Raw genomic sequence first — 25,104 nt, 5'->3', positions numbered from 1 at the left:
ACATACATGTGTGTGTGTGTGTATGTGCGTGTGTGTCTGAGTGTAACTCATTTTTAAAGAGCAACAGAGCGTACAAATGATGAGAGCTTGAATAAACAATGAACAGATAAGAGAACTAAATAACAAAAAAATTCTACACAAAAGCTGGCTAGGATTTATGAATTTTAAATCAGATTTGTATCAGCCAGTCAGAATCGTTTATTTAAAAACTGACCAGCCAACGAACGATAACTCACATTAGATAAATACGTCACAAAATACATCAATAACGCCCATACGTTCAAAGATATATTAAAAAAACATGTGTATTTAAAAATTCTGCAGCCAATGAGAATGCCGAATTTGAATCATCCAATTTAAATCAATCAATCAATCATTAAATTTAAATCATCCAAGAACTCGAATTTAAATCCTCCAATCAGATGTCACCTCTCTTGGAGTGGTCGGTCTCAATGCCTCCATAGTTCAGTAATGTTTTGTCAGGGTTGTCCTTCCAATCTTCTATTTTTAGCTGCTCGATTGTGATTGGTGGATAATAATTTTATCATCAATTACGTCATTATTTTAATTATATATATATATATATATATATATATATATATATATATGTATATATATATATATGTATATATATATATATATATATATATATATAGTCATCACTACTATCACTATAATCATAACCATCATATTCAACATCATCATCATCACCGCCATCCCAATCATCATTATCATCATCAACATCATTATCATCATTAGCAGCAGCAGCATCATCATCAGCACCGACTTTTCTATTTCGGTGTTTAGTAGTATCGTTGGCTTCCCAAGCTTTCTGGCCACAGTATTTCAGGTAACAACTATTACCACCACAACCCCAGACCTGGTGGTGATGATGGCCTCGGTGTTGATGATGGCCTCGGTGTTGATGATGGCCTCGGTGTTGATGATGATGATGGTTACAAATGAATGAATGAAAGAATGAATGAATGAAAGAATGAATGAATGAAAGAATGAATGAATGAATGAATGAATGATTTATTAAATGAATGAAGAATGAATAATTAAATGAATTAATTGACTAATAATGGTGATGCAAACTAAGATGATTATCATCATCATCATCATCATCCCAATCATAATCACAATCATCATCACAACCATCATCATCATCACCTCAATAGCAGACAGCGTAAACTTCTGCGATAGATACGAAACATTTGAAAAATCTTCATCAATCTCTAAGGTACATCCCTTATTACTTCCGCCTAACTGGACCCCTTTCTTGATCGTTCGATTAGTGAGGTTGAAATAGAGCAGATTTTCTGTGTTGTCTGTTTGTGAACCATCCAATCAATTAATCTTCGAACAGCATTTTAAATCAGTATTTTAAATCAATTCAATATCTAAATCAATTAACAACCAATCAACCAAAAAACAACCAACCAACCAATAAACCAATCAACCAACCAATCAATCAAGTAACCAATCAACCATGCAACATACTTGTGATAATTTTATAAACAGGCGTAAACTGAAGAACGAAGCAATCGTAACTGCCTCTCCTTTGATGACTTTCTCTTTATTATTATCAATATTATTATTATTATATTATTATTATTACTATTATTATTCTTATTACTAAGTTTCAATTTCATTATTTTGACTAGTTTTTATTCAATTTCGATTTCGAAAATAAAAGAGTTTACAATATTATAATTATCACTCACCATCATCTTCATCTTCATTACCATCATCATCACCATCATAACAATCATCATCATTCTACCTACCTCCAATCAACGTCCAGTCCAATAGCCAGTAGATATGACGAGAACTTAATCATCGTAATCGTTGGACCCTGATAGCCTAGAACTTTGTTCGAGAAACTACGATGATAATGATGTTGTTGTTGATGATGATGATGATGATGTTGTTGATAATGATGATGTTGTTGATGATGATGATGTTGTTGATGATGATGTTGTTTTGTTTATAATGATGATGTTGTTGATAATGATAATGTTGTTGATGATATAGATAACAAAAACACCAATCAGAATGCAGATCAACCAAGTTAGCTCCTCCCACAAACTCACCCATTGGCGCTTAAACCTTGAAGGTTACTATTGTACAGAACATGCCAGGCATTCATTTCTAACGCTCTAGACTGCAAATGAATGAATGAGTGGGTGATTGAAAAGTGAATGAATGAATTAACAAATGAATGAATTGGTGAATGAAAACATGAATGGATGAATGAATTCACTGACGAAATTTGAAACTGTTCCAATTTCAGATGAAGGAATGAATGAATGAGGAACGAAGGAGGAGAGAAACCACAATCCAGACAACTTTAACAAGCTATCTCCTGGTAGGTAGCATTCATTTTATTCATTCATTCATTCACACGTACATTCATTCATTCACACGTACATTCATTCATTCACACGTACATTCATTCATTCACACGTACATTCATTCATTCGTTGGTTTGTTCAACAATTATGATAATAATAATAACAATAATAATGAAAATGAACTATTATAATTCACCTTTATTAACTGACTGCCAGAGTTTGCTGTCATTGTTATTAACATTCAGAGAATCTTGTGTCTTTTCTGCCGTCTGTGGTGAATGAACGAATAAATGAATAGATGAATGAATGAACGAACGAACGAATGGGATAAAGAAACAAATACACACACACACACAAACACAGACCTTCTTGACGCTGGTCCTTTTGAGCAACCTGTACAGGACATGGTCATGTAGATCCTTCAAACAATAAGCCTGATGCCTTGCCAGTGCGTTTAACACATGCTCAGTAGTTGCTGGTGGTGTTGCTGGTTTCGAACTGGAAGACAGCTGAATGAATGAATGAAGTAGTGAATGAATGAAATATTGAATGATTGAACGAACTAACTAAATCAACGAGTGATTGAAAAATAGTTGAAAATTTCTTTGCAAAAAAGTTTAAAATAACTCAGCATAATGTTAAACAATGCAAAGCCTGTTGAAACAAGTTTGCACCAATCAGAACAAATTAAAGAATGCAAGTTCATATACTTTTATTCTTATTTGTTCATTTATTCGTTTTTACATTCATTCATTCATTCATGTAGTTATTCATTCATGCAGTCATCCATTAATGCATACATTCATTCACTCACTGTACATGTGTACAGTATTTTTAATTACTCACTTATCACTTGTTTTTTCTTTCATTCATTCATTTATTTATACATTCCTCCATTCATTTATTCATTCATTCACCGTGTGAGATTCATTTAATTCATCATCTTTACTCACTAATGTGCTAATGAACACGTTGAACTGATTATCACATTCAAACGACAACAACGACGATGATGATGACGAAGATGGTGGTGGTACTGATGATGATGATGCTGGCGCTGATGATGATATCTTTGCAATGGTTAGGGAACTCAAAATGGCACATTTTATTAATTTTTCCAAGCCTAGAATTAAAAAATATAAGTTGTAATAATATAAAATGATCAACCAATCAAAAAATTTATTAACCAACCAACCAACGAATTAATCAATCCATATAAACATACACATGCACATACCTACTTCATTGACCATCATTAGAGTAGAGTCACAATTTGATGACGACGAGGACGAAAATGATGATGAAGACGAAAACAAAGACAGATAATATTTCATCTGATCACTGATGGAGCATAGAGAATTTATTTCATTTGACAATTTTAAAAAATTGTACAAATCTATTGGCTGGCCATCTGGTGAAAACTTTTTAAACAGCTGGACACCAAAATCCGGTATTTTTGAGAACAGTTTTGACTGAAGAATTCAGTAACGAAATACATAAAACTAAAATAAAAAATTAATTAATTAAAAAGATAATTACAGCTTGTCTTATATCTAAAAAAATTAAGAACTTTAATCATGACTTTTATCGAAATTGAAATCCCAAAAAAGACTCACTGAAAAATCATTTTCAGTTAGGTACAACTTCTCATCAATGGGTGAATGAGTGGCCTGGGTGATTAATTATTATTAATTATAAAATTAATTATAAAATTATAACTTCTTTAATAAAAGTAAATACGATCATTAGAGTATTATAATAGCATAAAACTAATTCGTAAATTATTATTAACAGATATAAATTTTATACAGATAAAACATATCATCTATAATAGTATAATATAATTTCAGTTGGCATAAGGAATAGCATACTATCTAATCTATCTATAAGCAACAAAACAAATGAACAAGTAACCGGCAAACAACCAATATACCAACATTTTCATTGAATGTTTGAGTAAGGATTGGCACATCCTTTTTGTAATCCTCAAAAATGGAATGTTGGTGTTTCAATGAACTGCTAGTATTATTAGCACTACTATTATTTAGTTGGTTCCCCATTATGAGATTAATTTTTTAATACATATTATTTCTAATTTAAACAACTTTAAAAACTTTTTAATAAAATAACTCAACTATGTTTATTTAATAAATAACAATTTAGTTTTTAAATTAGAAAATTTCATTTAGAATAAAAAAGATGCTAGCTTTTAGTTTTGTAAATCGACAATCGTTTCTAGTTACTTTCATATATTATTAATATAAATAATTTTCGTTTTGTTCATTTTGTTTGTTCTACTCTCCTATATAATTTTGTACTAGTCAACAGACAACCCAGTCAACAATGCGCCCTACAAATTTTTATTTTAGCAACGTCCCTTAATTGAACTAAAGGCTACTCTAATAAATCCTTTCGCAATTTAAAATCCAAATTCGCTATTAGCAGAAATATTATTAGAAAAGCTAGCCTAAATAAAAACATGTTTTGAAACTCCACTTCTAAATTCCATAAAAGTAAACTTATTTTAAAAGTGAACTTTTAACAAATCAATAATCACTATGCTATCGTATACGCACATGTAAAACTGATAAGACACGCTAGAAAAAGCCTAGACTAAGAAATTGTGAGAAACATTAAGTTTTAGAATCAGGCTAGATAACGGAAGGAAAAGCAAGTGTTTAGATTTTTATTATAGAAGATTAATTCAATCTTAGAAGGATAAGATTAAAGACAGTCAGACCAAGCGATAATTTATTGAAGAGGTAGATTATAAAGAAGTTTATTGATATTAGGTAGAAGAAATGAAGTATAAAACCACAAGTATAAGAATCATCGGCATTGTTGACTAGTGAAAGCTCGATTAATAATACGAGGTAGCTCAAAAGTATAGCAGTGAAAACGTTCCACTGGCAGAATACACGAAAATCGGCGCAGCAGTGTGGTTCACACGCAAGAGACCGCTAGTTAAATTTTATGAGGGTCACAATACGAAAAAATCGAACTATAGTACGTAACTCTGAACACTTTATTTTACAAACCCGACGCATGCGAGTAGGGATTGTTTTAAAGTCGACGCGTAAAAACTATATCGTAAACATTATCACATTCGTAAAAACATCGTTTAAACCATCTCCACTATCCCTACATTCGTAAAAACTTCATCATAAAATTCATCTTCACATTTGATAAAAACATAATCATCACATTCGTAAAAACATCATCATAACCGATTCCACCAGCATCACATTCGTAAAACACATCATCATAACCATCATCACATTCGTAAAACATATCACCATAACCATCACATTCGTAAAAACATCATCATAACCATCTTCTCCATTCACATTCGTAAAAATATCACCATAATCACATTCGTAAAAATTCAACTTAACAAAACTCACCATAACATTTGTAAAATCATTATAACCAACTTCATCATCACATTCGTAAAAACATCATTATAGCGATCTCTATTATCATCACATTCGTAAAAACATCACCATAACCACCACCACATTCGTAAAACCATTATCACAACCAGCTTCTCCATCATCACCTTCATAAAAATTCAGCATAACCACTATCACACTCATAAAAACACACAAACATCATAACATTCATAAATACTTATTCTCCTTTGTCACATTCGTAAAAATATCACCATCACCATAACCACATTCGTAAAAATCCAACTTAATCAAACTCACCATAACATTCGTAAAACATCATTATAACCAACTTCATCATCACATTCGTAAAAACATCATTATACATATCCATCTCCGCCACCATCACATTCGCAAAAACAGCTCCAAAACCAACTTTTCTGATCACCACATTCGTAAAAACATCATCATAACTATCTCCACCATCATCACATCCGTAAAAACATCATAGCCAAATTCTCCATCTTCAAATCGCAAAAACATCATAACCACCATCACACTTTCGTAAAAATTCTACATATCCAACATCCCCATCATCACTCATAAAAACATTATCATAGCCATCGTAAAAATATCAAAACATTAATCACATTCGTAAAATCATCATAACCAACTTATCAATCAACAAAAAACAGCGGCCTATGCGGAAAAAACAACCAGCTTAATTTTTATAATAGGTTCACAAAAACTTAAAAATCGAACTATAGAACTGTAGTATAATACAGAACAAACGGTAAGTTACGCTTAAAAACACAATCATAACCATCATCACATTTGTAAAATTATCATCCCAACCAACTTCTTCATCACCACATTTGTAAAAACTTCATCATAACCATCTCCACTATCATCACATCCGTAAAAATATCGACATAACCAATTTCACATTCGTAAAGACATCATCATAACCAACTTCTTCATCATTACAATCGTAAAAATTCAACATAATCATCTGCACATTCGTAAAAACATCATCATAACCAACTTCTCCACCATCACATTCGTAAAAACATCATCATAACCACCTCCTCCATCATCACTCACTTAACCATAACCCATAAAAACTTCATCACAACCATCTTCGCCACAATCACATTCCTAAAAACATCACAGCCAATATCTCCATCATTAGATTCGTAAAAACATCTTCATAACTACAACTTCACCATATCCCATTCGTCACAAACAACTTCGTTCAACAACACCATCATCACATTCGTAAATAATCAACATAACCAACTTCTCCATCTAACACACTCGTAAAAACATCATCTCCGCTATCATCACATCCGTAAAAACATCATCATAACCAACTTCCCTATCATCACATTCGTAAAAACATTCTTTAAAAATTAAACATCACAAAGCTCAAAAAATTTGAAACCACCAACACACTCATAAAAACTTTATAATAACGATCTTCACCATAACATTCGTAGACATAACCATCTCCATCACCACATTCGTAAAAGCAAAATCACAACGCCGTACTTCACAACGGTTAAGTCGACGCGTAAAAACATTATCATGACCATAACATTCGTAACCATCTTCACTATTATGACATTCGTAAAAATTCATTATAACCAATTTCTTCATCACCACATTCGTAAAAACATCATCACAACCATCACCCCATTCGTAAAAATTAAAGATAACCAACTTCACCATAATCACATCCGTAAAAACATCATCAAAACCATCTTCATCATCATTCATAAAAAACATATTTAAAACCATCATTACATTTGTAAAAACATCATCATAACCATCTTCATTATTTACAAAAACATTTAAAACAATCATCACATCCATAAAAACATCATCATAACTACCATCATTGTCAAATTCTTAAAAACATCGTCATCGTCATCACATCTATACAAACATCCTAATCATCTCCATCATCACATTCGCAAAGAAATCATCATGATCATCTTCATCATCATTCCTATCATAAATAACATTATACAAAGAATCAACATTCGATTCAGACACAAAAAACTAACATTCAATTCAATCACAAAGAATCAACATTCGATTCGGACACAAAAATCAACATTCAATTCAATTACAAAGAAACGACATTCGATTCAGATATAATGATACAAAGAATCGACATTCAATTCAAATACAAAAAATCGACACTCGATTCAGATACAAAAAATCAACATTCAATTCAAATACAAAGAATCGACATTCGATTCATAAACAGAGAACCAATATCTGAAACAATAAATTAACATTCAAAACCAAAATTCCATTCATCAATCATCAAACACTTTAAAAACACTATCATAATCATCTTTTTCGTCAACTTTTTTATTTTAGCTCCAATCCTTAATGGCATTTAGAGGATATCTTTCAGCAAAGGTTATGAGCAGTTATAAGGATAGGATATCTTTCTCGAAGAGATTCACTTGATCTAGAAGGATATGCAATGATAATGTTGATCAATCAATCAAATAATTCAACGAATCAGTCGATCACCAACCACCAAACCAATTAAAAAACTAATATTTTAATCAAAATAATGAATCTAAAAACTAATAGATCAATAATGAATAAAACAAAACAACCAATCAATCTCCAATCTGTCAAGTCAACTAATCATAATCAATCAATTCATAAAACCCACATTTTTCCAACTCACCAATCCTGATTAGCTGTTTGGTTATTTTGTTTCTAGTGCCTACCAAATTAGCTGACTGGTGTATCATGAACTTCAGGTAGGACCTTTTTCAGATAATGTGTTGGTGGTCGTTTATGCTGTTGACAAGATATTCTTCATCTTCAGGACATATCAAAATTTATATTAATGTACTATAATATCCACAAAAGACAAATAAAATACATGCATGCACCAGCATTCAATCTGCTTTTATGAATCTTACATAACATACACTCAAAAGTAATGTTATACTTATTATTAATAACATTATTTAATTATTATCCTTTGAAACAAATTTATTATTTAGACATACAACACTTTTACAGGTGATTCAAGTTTTTGCAGCAACCTTAGATGATGAAAATTCCCCATAAAAACAACTGAAGATTAACATTAAAACAACACTGGAATGTTCTGAGGGGATTACAAAAAAGCTGAAAAAATGAAAATGATAATAAAAAAGGTTGAGATTAAATTAAAAATGATTTAAGACCATAAGACTTAAACTTAGTTTTAAACTTAGTCTTATGTTATGATTTGAACATAAGTCTTATGTTAATCAATGATAAGCTGCTAAAAAAAACTCAAGCCTAAGTTGTACAATATAAATAAGACTTATTTAACTTAACCTTAACCCAAATCATATAAAAATAGAAATTTAAAAGAGCGCAATTCTTTACAAAAAGGCATTTTTATTATAATTATTATTATTTATTATGACAAATTATTTTAAATTCATCTAGGCGGTAATCATCGCCAAATTAAAAAAACTGCCGCTGATTCTTCAAATGCGCTAAATCTAAATCTAACTAAATTCACACTCAAAATTCTACACTTCTATATTATCCATATTAAATTGAACAAAACATCAAATCAAGTCGCTAAATAATAAAAATTTAATTAGTTTGACAAAAATGGCGACGAACACTCATGGCGAATTTTAAAAACCTTAAATTAAACTTTGAAATAAAATCAAAAAATTTTCATTCTCAAACTACAGTAAATCAACAAAATTCAAATTACAATTAATATCTCAGCTTAATTTAATGAAAAAAAGTATTAAATAGCAGATTCTTTTTGAAAAACCATGGCGGCAAAAGCAGACGTCAAGCGGCAAACGAAGAAACGAAGTAAAGTAACTTTGTAGAAAAACGTGCCAAGCGGAGGACGAGACGGCTTCTTGGCGGCTTATTATATATTGTGATGTCAAGCGTGCAAAAAATTATTTCTTTTCTGCTAAAGCGCTTCGTTTATAACCGTTGAAAAGTCTTATTTGAATTTGAAAATGACGATGAACGTTTTTATTAAATACATATATGAGTGATCAATTGTGTATTTTGTCATAATATTTTAACTTTGATAGAAAATTTGGTCTTTAGAAAGAATTTTAATTTTTATATATTTTTTCATTGCTTTTTTAATAAAATAATTTAAATGGCTTAATTTTCCTCGCCCTTTTTTAATTTATCTGGTTTTTCTTAAGAATAAAGAAAATTTCGGCTAACTTATGGCTTCGAATCGGAAAAATAATTAGTTTTTTTTATATAACAGTGCATAAATTCTTACTTTGAAGTTAACAATCTAAGCTCAGCAGTGGTGCATTTTGATTGATCATTTGATTAGTTGATTCTTTATTATACGCTGAAAACCAATTTTTTGTTCAATGGATTATTAACTAAATACATATGTTAAAATGATTTTATTATAAAATTCACAAATTTATTACACTACATGCAAAAAGAATTATTTTTAATAAAATAATTTAAATGGCTTAATTTTCCTCGCCCTTTTTTAATTTATCTGGTTTTTCTTAAGAATAAAGAAAATTTCGGCTAACTTATGGCTTCGAATCGGAAAAATAATTAGTTTTTTTTATATAACAGTGCATAAATTCTTACTTTGAAGTTAACAATCTAAGCTCAGCAGTGGTGCATTTTGATTGATCATTTGATTAGTTGATTCTTTATTATACGCTGAAAACCAATTTTTTGTTCAATGGATTATTAACTAAATACATATGTTAAAATGATTTTATTATAAAATTCACAAATTTATTACACTACATGCAAAAACTTTGGTTGAAACTTTAGTTGTACGAATAAAGGTAATAAAATTATGCGCAATGAGGTGTGTTAAGCAATGGTTACAAAATTCGTTTCTAACTACGCAATTTGCTCGTCTTAATATGTTTGTAAATCGAAATAAAGTTAGTTTTCCGTTTACCTGTTAATTTTTTCTTCTACTTTTAGTTGGCTGTTGTTTGTTCCGGCTGCTTTTTGCTCTTCATATGATCGCGTTTATTTTTTGTGTAGTAACTTTAACTAACTTTATCAAGAACGTACGTAATTCGTTTAATTTGTTAACAAGTGCAGTCATTTTGACTACAAATTCATGATCACAAAAGTTTGTTGCACTGTTGTTACTATTACTGTTACTATTTATTTGTTGTTGTTGTCGTTCATTCGATCATTTTTCCGATCTCAACTTGTTTCCTCTTTCTACTACTGCTGCTATAATTAAAGCTGCTGCAGCTACTACTAGTGCTACTATTATGCTTGAATTACTTAGTAAAAGTTAATAAAGGAAACAATTGTTATATTCTTGCACTTACGTTTCAGTACAACACAAAAAACAACAACAATAAAAGATGTCAATAAATAAATATCTGATATAAATATTTTAATCATCGTGCTTTATTCATTCGTTTATTTATTTTCTGTACAAAAAAAGCATAAACTAGCAATAATAATATCAAACTGTTTTGCACGAGTGCCAACTAACCAATCAAAACCCTCTCAAACCGTTAGCCAGAACACCAACAGACCAATCAAATTAGCAACATTAACATAACTTTGTCGATCAAATTTGTCAAACCAATTTGCTCCTTACGAAATTAATAATTAATTTCTATAATAATAAAAAAATTGACTACTATTAAATTGAAAATTATAAATTACATTAATTATTAATAATTGATTAATTATGACATCATCGATTCTTCATGTTTGGCCATCCAATCAGGATCTAGAGTCCTTATTTTTTCGACTACTTCATTAACCTGCACGCACAAGCTTTGGATTTGCTTGTCCCAGCATGGTAATGCGTCGTGGACTGAATAATTATGAATAAGTGAATTATGAATGAATGAATTATGAATTTAAATTTTTTAAATGAATTACGGATTGAGAGTTTAATAGTAGATGTAGCCTAAGACATTTAGAATTAAAGAATGAAATACAAAATCATTGACGGCGATTCGATATTGAATGGCGAATTATGAATTATTGCCAAATTAATGAATTGTGAATTAATGAATTATGGCTGAATATGAAATTATAATTCTTAGTTAAAACTTAAAGATTGCATACCTTCAAAATGTACAAAGGAATCTATCTGATCGATATAGCCATTCATACGGCCCTCACTGATCATCTGGGAGGCAATCTTTTCAGCCTGTTTAAAAAAATTATAAAATCAATAATCATTATAATTAAAAATTATAATCAATAATTATAATTAATAATAATAATTAATAATTATTAATAATAATAACCTTTTTAGAAGGAATTTCTAGTAAAGTGCCAAGCTCTTGAAATGAGATGTTGTTGTAGAGCTTACTGGCTGACAACATGCTGTGCTCTATAACGGCCCTCTCTAATATTGTAGTACCTTTGGCGACAGTTATAAAGGTGATAATAATAATACTAATAGGAAAATTTAATTAATAATAATAATAATAATAATAATAATAATAATAATAATGATGATGATAATAACAGAAATAATGTACTATGTGGAAAATGATAAATTCCCGTGGTGATGTTGTTAAATCAATAATGATAACGAAATCCGACCATAGTCATCAAAATCATCCTTAACATCATCGTCATCACCGTCATCATCATCATTATTATAACTCTCACCATCGGCAGTGACGGCTTTCTGGTGAGCTTGCAATAGACTAGAGAACTCATCCAATTCACTATTGCGTATGATACGATCTAAATACCTGTACATTAATGTGAGTGTGTGTTTGCTTGTGTGTGTGTGTTTGCTTGTGTGTGTGTGTGTGTGTTTGCATCACTGCAGAAACAACAACATAGTAAACAACACAAACAGCAACGTAAATGTAAACAAAAACAACAACATGAGCAACAACAATGTGAACACCAACCTAAGTCACAACAAAAAACAAAAAAAAAACCAACATCTTCTCAAGAATATTAAATGCTGGTAGCTGTTGGCATCTCTCGTCCTTAAACAAGGTTGCCAACATTCGAGATCTTTGCTGGCCTTAATCAAAAAATTCTAAATAATTAATTGGCCATAAAATCAAAAGATTATAAAACAATTAAGGTCATACATACACAAACAAAAACACCCATATAAACAAACACACCCACACGCACACACAAACACACAAAACAAACAGAAAATAAGCACACACGTGGATCTACAAGGCATTCTTCAGGGCAGCCAGTAAACTCTGAAAAGATAGACAGACAGACAGAAAGACAGACAGACAAACGCACATACACACAAACGCACATACCCGCAGATGCAAGAATAGTACATATCAGAGCATTTTTAAGAGCGGTCATTTTTTCATCTTCAGCTACACAGTTCTTGAAAGAGAGCTCGTTGTACCTCTGGGCAGCCTCGATGAATTTTCTCCTGTAGTCCAACACACGGGCATAACAAGCCTAAATTATAATTTGGGCATGAAAATATCATGAGAAAATGATTGAGTTATGGTTAATTTGTGATAACATTGTGATTAAATTATAAGTCACACAACTTTTTCACAAAGATTGACATGAATGAACCATGCAAATTAGCAGTCAAACAACTTTCTTCCAAAAATCTACATTCCATAAATGCGCCAGCTTTCTTTAGAAGATTCATAAAAGTATTTGTAAATGAATTATGCTAATTTGTGGCTAGCTAAGCAAACAAACACGACCTTGTAATGAATCTGAAGAGCTTCAGATGTTGACTCGGCCTGGAGTATGGAAGCCCTATTAATGTAGGCTTCTGCCTGTACTGGGTCCTCGTCTTCCAGGTACAAGCGCGCCACCTTCAGGTACGTCTCCAGTTTGTAATCATTCGAATACTGCCTAATTTTAAGAAAAATTTGGAAGTGATGTAATAAAATTTATAAAAAGTGTAAGTAATTAACATACAGATTATGCCACAATTATAACAATGATAATTTTTGAAAATGAAAAGTTGAAAAAAGTAAATAAAATAAAACTTTCAAACTTCTGAGCAGTTTCCAGAGGAATGCCAACGAGTATCTTGGCTGCCTCTTTCCAATTCTGCTCTTTCTCATATAAAGCAGCTAGCTTCTGTCTTATTAAACCAGTCTGATCATGATGATGGTGATTGTGATGGTGATAATGATAGTAATGTCGATGATAAACATTTTCGGTTATTTAAAAAACAAATTTTAAAAAAATTTTAAATTTAAATATCCTTGGGATTAGAATGTTTTATTTATAGACCTGTTCCTCGAATGAGACAACCCTGGGTTGTACTTTATCAAGGGTGTAGTGAGCTATTTCTTTGCTGATCTCATCAGGAAGATTGTTAAGCTGGTTGCAAAATTCAGATAAAATTTGTCTGGAAATGACAAGGCTTACATTTTCGTTTGATACTGAGGGTATGTGGTGTGGTGAATATGATTATTTAATTAATTAATAATAAAATTTATTAATAGTAATTAATTAATTAACTAAATTAATTATTTATTTATTCATTTATTTATATTCATTAATTTATTTATTTATTCACTAATCAAATAAATAAATTTTTATTAATTTAATTTGAAAATGGTCATAGACAATTAAGATTAACCAATTAAATTAACGTAAATTAATTTTTTATATCTTTAAAATATTTATTTTAAAAAATAATAATAATCACAATAATTATAAAAATAAAAAAATAAAGAATAAATTCTAATGAAATTTTTTAAAAATACTAAAGAACCAAAATGAATTTATAAAAAAACAAAATATAACCCACTGGCATCAATGAATCCCTTCAAGTTCTTCACTACTTCATTTTCATCTTCTTGGGCTTGCATGAGAATATTCTGTAAAATCTGCCTGTACCTTTTTTAAATAAAAATACAATTAAATTAATTAATATTAAAGTGAAAATGAATTTTCTGACCAGATTAAAAAAACAAAGCCTGTTAAAATCCTAAGCCTAATAAAATAAAATTGAGATTTTAAATTTTAATTTAAATTAATATTAATAAAATTAATTTAAAGACAAAAAAGAGACAACAGAAAGTTAAAATATATATAAATAAATTTATATATAAAATTATAAAATAAATAAATTAAATAATAAAAATTTTTAAATATCTAAATAAACTTTTCGGTTTTTTCTTTTTGAGAAACGTTGCCTAGTGGCAATCCGCCCAAACTTAGCTGTTTCACCGAATTCGACATTTTAATTTAATTAATTCAATTTAATCAATTTAATAAAGTTATTGGTTAATCGTTCGGTCGTTTACTAAACAAGATTTATTTAAAAGTAAACCAGCACTGATAATTGCATATAAATAGAATTGATCACAAATAAGGTCGGCTATATGTACCATGATATGTACGCCAGAAAAAAGTACTTGATAAACATAAATATTGTTTGGAGGGTTGAAATAAATTAAATAAAAAAATAATTAAAATAATTAAAATCTTTTAAAAATGAATAAATGTTTATAGATAAACTATAAAAATGTAGAAATTGTAAAATTTGATAAGTTTGATGAACAATTTCTCATGAAAATTGAAGAATGGGACCAGATTCTTAAGCGCACTAAAAATGTGCGCGATGCGTTTGAGGGCCAGGTTAGGTATTCCGTAGAAATTGTCGATATATGACGCAACCTGAATCGACCAAACAGTTATCATATATTTGTATATTTTATTCCATATATATATATATATGTGTGGTTATCATTGTTACTGAACGCCCGCTGTAGTTAGATACTTATGCACTGTGGTGCTGATATAGGGAATCAAGCTGATAGTTTACCAGATTCATAGCCTCATAGTAATCAGTAATCGTGCCGAAAAATTAAAAACACACGTAAGCATCCTATATGCATTTAACTAAACAAAGATTGAAATTTTTATTGATACCAAAAGAAAACGCAGTCACATCCATAAAAAAGACTGAGAAAAAACTAAGAAAGAACTAAAGATAAACAAGTCAAATATCAAGATCATCATCTGGGTCCTCTTCATCCAGATTATCAAACTCATCAGGTACATATTCGATTTTTCCCTTGACCTCATTAGCGGTTGAAATATACGGTAATACTAGTTTATTTTTGGCTTCTAATTCACTTGATTTCAACTTCAAATTGAAAGTCGTCTGAAAATCTGTGAAGTCATCTTTCAAAACTGGTTTGCTTTCATTTTTAACTAGCTCTGTAACAACGCTAACTTCGTAATTATCCGATATTCGTATGTTTTCAGTAACTTTTTTGATAGAGTTGCCCAGCGGTTTGTGGTACATCATGCATGACACATACGTATCTTTGGAGGCAGATGCTGCCAGCTCTATTATTGTATCAAAAAGATACTCTAATCGTTTTACTGTCCCAATATCATTCAAAACATCTGAATGTATTAACGAGATAAGCTTCGTTTCGTGCTCCGATTTTACCAATCTCACAAACTGACATGTTTCACTCATTCCTTTGAATTGAACCAATCTAAGCAAGTTGTCCACTATTAAAAATCGCGGTTTTTCGGATTTTGTTAACTTTGGAAAATCAATTATCGGATGTTCATTATCCCAACCGAGCCAGTTCTTGGAAAAATCGAATACGGTTATGTTGGGAACGTTTACGAGATCTCTGGACAGAGATGGGTCGTCGTAGCAGTAGAAAGAAATCTCGTAATTACAGATCTTTTTCAGCAAACACCTTGCTAGACAAACTCCACTCGTTCCTAATTGGTCCCAGATTAAAACGGTTCTGCCAAAATTGCATTCACGTAACACACCCGACAACATCGCTACGCTATATAACTCACGTCATAAACGCAAAACAAATTTTATTTTCGCTCGCCAACCATAGAAACAGAAAAAAAACACAAAGACAATTAATAAAACACTTTATTGATACAAGTTTTAAAGCAGTCTACCAGCTGAACAGTCACCAGTGAAAATCGAATATACAAAGTAACATTTCCCGAAATCAACTGAGCTTGCGACGAAGCTACCAGCGGGGGCCACCTGCAGACGTTGAAATAAGCAACTTTCAAACGTACGTATCAGAAAATAATGTTAAACAAGAATTAGACACAAACGAATTCGGTAAAAATAAAGCAAGGCGGCAACTTGGGTTATGCCAACAAACCTCTGTATGATCTATAATCCGGGCCTCTGTCATATCTCGCGTAGTCTGAGTCTGTGAACAATAAAAAAAAAAACAAAAAATTCGTCACAAAATTTTTCGGAATATCACAAAACTGTAACACAAAAGCAGGAATATTAAATAAAAAAATTAATCATCCACATAGTGACCTTCATATCTTCTTTTTCTATCCCTATCATAGTCATCAGGACCCATCCTCTTGTTATCATAACCTCTTCTTGAATCTGAATAATCTAAACCAAACAATTCAATCGTGCAAATAAATACAAACAAATGAAAAGCTGAATAAAACTATTTAAAAGTAATAAAAATAAATAATATAAAATGAAACGAAGGTCATCAAAAAGGTCAAGAAAATTTCCACCCCCAACAAGAATCACAATTTTTAACTTTTAGAAAGCCATACCAAAGAATATAGAATAACATGGGCGCGAATTTTGTGACCTACCTCCTCCAGTTGCATATCTATCTCTGGGTCTGGATTCCATGTATGAAGATCTTCCGCCATCCCTATCATGGTAGTCATAACGATTCGTCTCGATGGGCAACTTGTTTCTAATTAATATTTGAAGAGCATTCAATTTCAATAAACAAACATGCTTCTTTCGACACTATATAAACACGCACATTAAAAAAACACCATTAACACCACAAAAAACTAACGAGAGGACTCCAACGAGATGTTGCAATTGATTGACAAGATCATCTGAATTCGCTCCGCCCCTTCTGGAAGGTCCACTGTAATTGGATGATCCTCCTCTGTAAGAGCCACGACCCCTAAAATTCGGCACATTACAATAAATAAAATAAAGTGAGTAAATACTAACAAACTAACAAGCAAACATATTAAATCTTAAGAAATAAGACAAATAAAATTAGTACCAGTTTAAAACACCAGAAAATAAGTTATATAAACTATATTTTATAACATCAAATAATTGCTTCTGACCTTCTTTGTGGGGGTGAAAATCTTCTTGACCTTATTGGTGACCTCTTTCGACTTGTACTCCTTTTCCTGGAATCACTGTGTGCAGTGCGTTCTTTTTCACGTTCTTGTTCCTTTTCCTCTTTTTCAGGATCCAGTTGGAACTGTTCCTCTTCTAGGATCGGTATCCCTAATTCCTGACGTTTAACATTATCCGTCACAATCCTCTTCTTGTAACGATAGAGTTTCTAGTTTAAAAGTGAAAAATTATGAATAAATTGTTGGTCAAAATGTGAATTAATCATATTGTTAATAAAAAATAATAGCACATTTGTTTACCTGTTCCATGTCAGTAATTTCTTTAGCTGATTTTTTTTCTTTGTTGGTAGATTCCAACGTTTTAATCTGATCCAACCAATACTGTCTCAAGCTATCCTTTAATAATCCTGTGAGATTAACAAAGTTAATAGAAAATAATTTAGAAATTGTCACCAGTAAACATAAAAATCTTGATATTTATATGAATAGCAAATGAATTGCTGCTAATTACATATGAGCATATTAATTAATGAACAAACCTGTAGCCTCCTTCTTTTCATTCATGGCCTTAATGACAAAGAGGCGCCTGTCATTGAACATCGCATCTTTGGTTCTTTCCAGAGCGGCCTTCATGGCCTCATCAGAGCCAAATTCAATGTAGGCGTGCCTGTTCACATAAATATTGCATAGGTTCTTTAAGATGCAAAAAAAAAATTTTTCCTAAAAATCGAAAATTATAAAAATGATAAATAACTAGATAATTTAAAATATTTCTAAAGAGAATAGTATAAGCAAAACGATAGTCTTTTATAATGAAATTTAGTGTCTGCCGTGAAAAACCTCCCCCAGTGACATCACTCTGCAAATCCTTATTCGATCTTCTTAGTTTTAATCCAACAGCATAATTTTAAAAACTTAAATATTTCAAGCTGTCCAATCATATAAGAATACATATACATTCTAAATTTCATTTGTAATCTTTGTAATTTATTTTTTTTATTATTCGCTTCGCTTTTAATAGTCCAAAGACATTGAATTACCCAAGAACACGTTCATCTTTAGTAAGTAAGACAATGCGAGAACAATCCGGAAAGAAGTTATTCTTCAACTCTTTCTCCAGAGTAGCACCATCAGCAGTACTTTCTTCAGTTGTGTTGTAGAAATTCGACACGAACAAAAGTCTTTCAGGTAAGAAATCTGAAATTTATCATGTTAGAGAATATTCGTGATTTTTGGTTTTGTTTAAATTTAATAGGTAAACAAATGATTCGGAAATTCTTGAGAAGATAATCATATCCTCTTTCCTTAGTAATAACTTTACACCACCATCCTTCCAGAAACTGTTGATTATGTTGAACTTTTTGGATATTTCTTTCGAACTATTTGTATAATCTAGCGTATATCTAAATTTTTGTTATATTACCACAACACATACACATAGAATACATAAAAAAATACAAAATGCACAAACAGAACAAAATACACAGATCCAAGTAGCACATTATTGTACAACAATGAAATACCTTTTGGTGCAACCTTGCCTTTCACTTTTGACAGAATATGACCTGATAGTTTAGAAAATATAAAAGTTATAATAATCAAGTATAGTCAATTAATTTTAATTGCTAAAATAAGAATTAGGTTTCAATATATTATACAAAATTATTAGTATATTTTCATATCATGATCATATAAAATTTCACTTCTTTACTATTAGTATTAACAGACATAAACTTAAGGATAAGACATACATTAAAAATTATGTAAACCTATAGATGTAAAAATATACTCTATCTCCATGCACCAATAGAATAGCAAAGTAACAGTAATGCAGGTCATATTAAAAACTGAACAAAAATTAACACATCACAAAAATATGAAAACACAAACATTATAAATGCAAAATGTCTAAAAGATTCAAACATTTGAAAACAATAAAAGGGCCCTTAATTTTAAAAGTTAAAAGAGTAAAACCTTCAGAATCATTCTCAGAGAAATGTTGAACATGCACTGTCCTCTCCTCAGTTGACAGTGACTTTAGTGCTTCTGTAGCTAGCTTAATATCAGAAAGTGTTAGGAATTTCATGCGTAGGTACCTGTCAGATAACAAAATATAGAAACAATTTACAATTTGTAATAACCATTAGTTTGCTATCTTTCATTTTAATTATTACACAACAATTATTATTTACCAATTAATATTAACTTCATTGCTTTATTATTAAACTTTTAACCACTCAATCATGAAGTCAACCCCAACAATGAAAAAATGAATTAAGAAAGTCTCAAGACAATACTCAAACTTTAATTTCATCAAATTATAACAACTCCAAAAGTAAGCCACACATATTAAAAAGATGAAAACAATAATCTGCCAAAGAGATGCAAAACGCCCAACCCTTTGATAGGCAGTCCTTCACTTGTCTCGTCCATCTCCATTGATACGTTGACAGCTGATCTGATGAGTGGGGAAAGATTTTCATTGAAAATATCCTCCACTAAGATAGGATAGGCAATTATGTTCAGCTGACGGTTGAATACCTTCATATCTATGGTAATTATTGGGTTGAATAGTTTCATATCTATTGGTAATTATTGTTATTGATATTATCAAGATAATCTTTAAAATAATTATTGTTGTTGAATAAATGCATACACGGGTGCAAATACTCTCTCTCACGCTCTCACTCAAGCACACACACACACACAAACACATGCATACAACAAACCTCTTAATATTTCTTCCTTGCATGGTACCAATATTTTATCCCCATTCCACACTAATGATATCTGATCCTCTGTTAATAATTGAAATTACTATATTAATATTACATACACAATGATATAATTATTATAAATTAATATTATCATTACAAAAAAAAGTATTATATAAAATATTTTGTAATAAAATATGAAATAACAATAGAAATAGAATGTCAAACAATATTTGTGTGTAAATATGTATGCATAAATGTATACTGCACCATACAAATTAAACGTTTGTTCATTTGTTTATATGTATATTTGTATTTATATGTATCATACTTACTATCTTTAACCATTTCTACGGAGAACTTGACATCACTTTCTTGTTGACTGGAAGATTTGTTATTCGAAGCTTTCTTTTCGTCTTCACCTGGTTCATCTGCATCTGTGGAAGTTGTGATGAAATATGTCATGAATTTTATTATACTATTTTTTAAGTAAATAAATACAATTCGATTTAAAATATGAATAATAACTATTATAATAAGCTATAATTTTGAGTTTATAAAATTTAATTCAATGATTTAATAAATGCCTTTTAAATGTACAGAGATATAATAAACAAGAAGAAAAGAAAATAAAACTATAAAAATTATCACCCTACATAAAATTGAAATTTGCAATACTTATCATGAAAACTTATAATTATTAGCAACACAAACCATCAGCCCAGACAACAAATTCATTATCTTCCTCCTTCTCTCCATCACCAGTTCTATCATTGTCATCAGCATTCTCTTCTAGATGATTGCCATTCTTGAAATGTTCGTCATCGTTATGGTGCTCTTGATATTCATCCTCGTCATCAAGATTGGCCGACTGATTCATATCGTTGTTCGGATCTTCTTCCTGATTATCTGAGCGGATCAAACGGCGAATTAAATTAGGTGTGGGATTTTTGTTTCTGCTTGAGTAGTGGTTGACATTGTTCATTTGTTTTTATATTAAGATAAAAATTTCTAGTGTAAAATCATTTCCTAATATTTTTAAGTAATAAAATAAAATACTAAATATAGTTAATAGTAAAAAGTAAATAGTAAAGTAACTGGACATAACAGGCACCTTCTCTGGCAATCATCTCATCATACGCCAAATCTTCTTTTGATCTTTCGTCCCACTGGTCATTATCCAACGTATCTTCAGACATTTTCTGAGATTCCTTCTAAAATCTGAGTATTAGAGATAAAAAATTAAGGCAAAACTCAAAATTTGTAGTATTTTTCAACTTTGAATACGGTTTAAAAAATATCAAATCAATAGTTCCCCAGTATAACTACAAGGTGTAAATTATTTAATAAAGGCAAACGCATTGTTTATCAGCAGTGTCACTACTATATTGCTGGAGAAAAACAAAAATTTAACTGGGAAATTTCAGAACTCGTGAACAAAAAATTCGAAAAGAACTAACCAGATTTATTAAAAAATGAAGTACAATCGACAACTTGATGTAAAACAAATCTAATTTAGACAACGAACGTGCGATTAATTTAAAAGAGTCAGATAAAATTAATAAATTAATATGAACGCCAGGCGATACTTTGGCGAAGAACTAGCATAGAAAACAAAACTTGATAACAATCAATTTCACAAACAACGACCTAAAAATGCCGGTTTTTGTAATAATGAAATATTAATTTTACAGATTTTATTCCTTTATTCATTCAAATTCATTTAAAAATTTAAAGCAATTTTACTGCTAAATAAAATTTTTTTAAAAATATTATAACAAATCGTAACAATGAAAACATTCTGTGAATAGAAATTATTTCTAAATGTCCATTGATCAAGTAACCAAGCACATTTTGATTCTAATATATGATAAATTCATGAATATATATTATATATATATTATATATATATATATATCCATGGATAAATTATCAAATGTTTGAACAACGTATACATTTATGTGTATGTGAACGTAAGTGGCGGATTCTATTGAATCATCGGATTCAATGACACTGTAAAAATCATTTATACACACACACACACATACATACATACATACATACATACATACATACATACATACATACATACATACATACATACATACATACATACATACATACATACATACATACATACATACATACATACATACATACATACATACATACATACATACATACATACATTTGCGAGTCTGTGTTACCGAAAATGTTCAATTAAACGCCGACGTGAGCGAATAACGAGATATCAATTGTTAACCTATTTTTTCAGATGTTTGATTGTTTAGTGTCACTCATCGCTGATTTGGTTTTAACATACATACATACATACATACATACATACATACATACATACATACATACATACATACATACATACATACATACACACATACATACATACATACATACACAGAAACATACAAACAAACATACAAACATACAAACAAACAAACATACATACCTACGTCGTACATCGTCATCATTCTAATCATCAACCTGATGGTTTCCTTAAACTGACTGCGACACATAAATAATTTAATAAGCCAATCATTCATTGAATGCTCATATATTGGGATGGATGGGACACACAGACACATACACACACACACACACACACACCATATCCACACATAATATATATATATACAACAACAACACACGTTTAGACGACATTTTCCCCGAGATCGGGGGTTGCTGTTTGGCTACCTATGATGAAACCGAAATACCCCTCGACGCCATCCACATCTGTCACTCGCCTCAGTATCACGCAACCCCGCTTTCACCCTGTCCTTCTCCACTTGCTCTCTTCATCCCAATCGCGGACGACCCCTTCCTACCACTCCTTCAACCTCGAACTCCAACGCTCGCCTAATCCCGACCATTTCATCCCTTCTCAACACATGTCCATACCACCGCAATCTCGATCTCCTTATCAATGTCACAATGTCCTCATTCAGTCCCATCATTGACATCAGCTCTGTACTACTCCTCCTATTCTTCACTTTAACTCCACACATCATCCTCACCATAGCTCTTTCAGCCCTCTGCAGTACACTTTCCTCCTCTCTCCTCAACACCCAAGTTTCACCACCATATACCATCGCTGCTTCCACACATGCTTTATATACCCTCCCTTTCATCTTCACTGACCATTTCTTTCCACACAATACCCCACCCAGTTCCCTAAATTTCATCCATCCTACACGAACTCTAGCCGTAACTGCGCTCAAACATCCTCCATCCGCGTTTAGCTTATCCCCTAAGTAAACAAAGCTTTCCACTCTTTTAATACCACCACTCAACCCCGTCCTTGCGTCCGTCCTATTAATCACACCATGAACACATTTCTTACATTTGAACGTGCCTTCCACCTTTTTCAGTGCCCCCCTCACACCACTACATCTCTTATACACCCATTTCTGACATCCTATACACAATACAGAGTTAGCCTTCACTCTCCTGTCACATACCCCACAGGGGTCTACTTTACTTATCACCACTCGCTCCCCACCTTCCCCACTCACCATTACCTTCGTCTTACCAATAGTAACTTTTAACCCTTTCTTTTCAATAACACTTTTCCATCTGTCAAATTTTAACTGCAATTCTTCCATGCTATCAGCCATCAAGACTAAATCATCTGCATACAAAATCTCAAATAACAACCCCTCCATTATGTTTCCACACACAACATCCATCACAATTGCAAACAGAAACGGTGATAACACTGATCCTTGATGCACTCCTACCTTAACACTAAAAGCGTCCGACATCCCCCTTCCAACCCTCACCTTTGTCTTTGCCCCTTCATACAGCTGCATCACAGCTTTAACAAGTCTCTCATTCACTCCTTTCTTCCCCAACGCCCATTCAATGACCTTCCTCGGAACTCGATCAAAAGCCTTTACTAGATCCACAAAACACATGTACAATCTTCGTTTCTTCTTTCTATAATTCTCCTGCAACATTCTCACCATGAACAACGCATCCAACGTTCCCCTACCAGGCATAAATCCACACTGCATTTCATTAACTGTCACCATATTTCTCAAACTCCTCTCAAGCACCCTCTCCACTACCTTCATTCCGTGCTCTAGCAATTTCATACCCCTATATGACCCACAATCTCTCACATCTCCTTTGCCCTTATACAACAACACCAACACACTGTGTCGCCAGTCCTCAGGTATACCTTCATCATCAAACATACTGTTAGCAATTTTCTTCATAACTTCAATTCCTATCACCTCACTCGCTTTTATATGTTCTGCCGCCACTTCCGAAACCCCTGTCGCCTTACCTAGTTTCATTTCTCTAACTGCTTTCTCTACTTCCTACATCGTCACTTTCTCTATAGGTCCGTGTGTGACCGCGGATTCCACATCTCCATCCCACTCATTCTCTTCATTCATCAACCTTTCCATATGAGCTTATATATATATATATATATATATATATATATATATATATATATATATATATATATATATATATATATATATATATATATATATATAAAAAAACATATATATATATATATATATA

At 31.3% G+C, this 25,104-nt stretch overlaps 3 protein-coding genes across 3 annotated transcripts; all 3 read right to left on the bottom strand.

Moving 5' to 3' along the window:
* Positions 1-418: 418 nt before the first annotated feature.
* Positions 419-4,417, bottom strand: HELRODRAFT_168748 (hypothetical protein; the record flags this gene model as incomplete). Its single annotated transcript, XM_009014611.1, has 12 exons — positions 419-511; positions 788-880; positions 1,174-1,331; positions 1,504-1,577; positions 1,791-1,886; positions 2,097-2,167; positions 2,271-2,368; positions 2,554-2,626; positions 2,723-2,866; positions 3,599-3,829; positions 3,974-4,027; positions 4,295-4,417. 12 exons carry the CDS (start codon positions 4,415-4,417, stop codon positions 419-421), a joined length of 1,308 nt encoding a protein of 435 aa, XP_009012859.1.
* Positions 4,418-11,149: 6,732 nt separating this feature from the next.
* Positions 11,150-14,958, bottom strand: HELRODRAFT_190631 (hypothetical protein). The gene is made up of 11 exons (XM_009014610.1): positions 14,862-14,958; positions 14,505-14,593; positions 13,982-14,133; positions 13,740-13,843; positions 13,441-13,594; positions 13,030-13,180; positions 12,686-12,770; positions 12,401-12,486; positions 12,031-12,146; positions 11,846-11,930; positions 11,150-11,588 (listed from the first exon to the last, which is right to left on the bottom strand). The coding sequence occupies exons 1-11, from the start codon at positions 14,936-14,938 to the stop codon at positions 11,458-11,460; spliced, it is 1,230 nt and encodes a 409-aa protein (XP_009012858.1). The 5' UTR covers positions 14,939-14,958; the 3' UTR covers positions 11,150-11,457.
* A 743-nt stretch (positions 14,959-15,701) lies between these two features.
* Positions 15,702-21,752, bottom strand: HELRODRAFT_168746 (hypothetical protein; the record flags this gene model as incomplete). Its single annotated transcript, XM_009014609.1, has 16 exons — positions 15,702-16,447; positions 16,858-16,908; positions 17,025-17,108; positions 17,324-17,430; positions 17,539-17,652; positions 17,825-18,048; positions 18,140-18,246; positions 18,379-18,506; positions 18,880-19,036; positions 19,363-19,404; positions 19,814-19,935; positions 20,238-20,421; positions 20,569-20,637; positions 20,889-20,990; positions 21,268-21,462; positions 21,668-21,752. The coding sequence occupies 16 exons, from the start codon at positions 21,750-21,752 to the stop codon at positions 15,702-15,704; spliced, it is 2,517 nt and encodes an 838-aa protein (XP_009012857.1).
* Between the last annotated feature and the right edge of the window lie 3,352 nt (positions 21,753-25,104).

The sequence above is a fragment of the Helobdella robusta genome, assembly GCF_000326865.2.
Source record: "Helobdella robusta unplaced genomic scaffold HELROscaffold_14, whole genome shotgun sequence".
Lineage (NCBI taxonomy): Eukaryota > Metazoa > Annelida > Clitellata > Rhynchobdellida > Glossiphoniidae > Helobdella > Helobdella robusta.
This window is presented reverse-complemented; position numbering and strand designations above follow the sequence as displayed.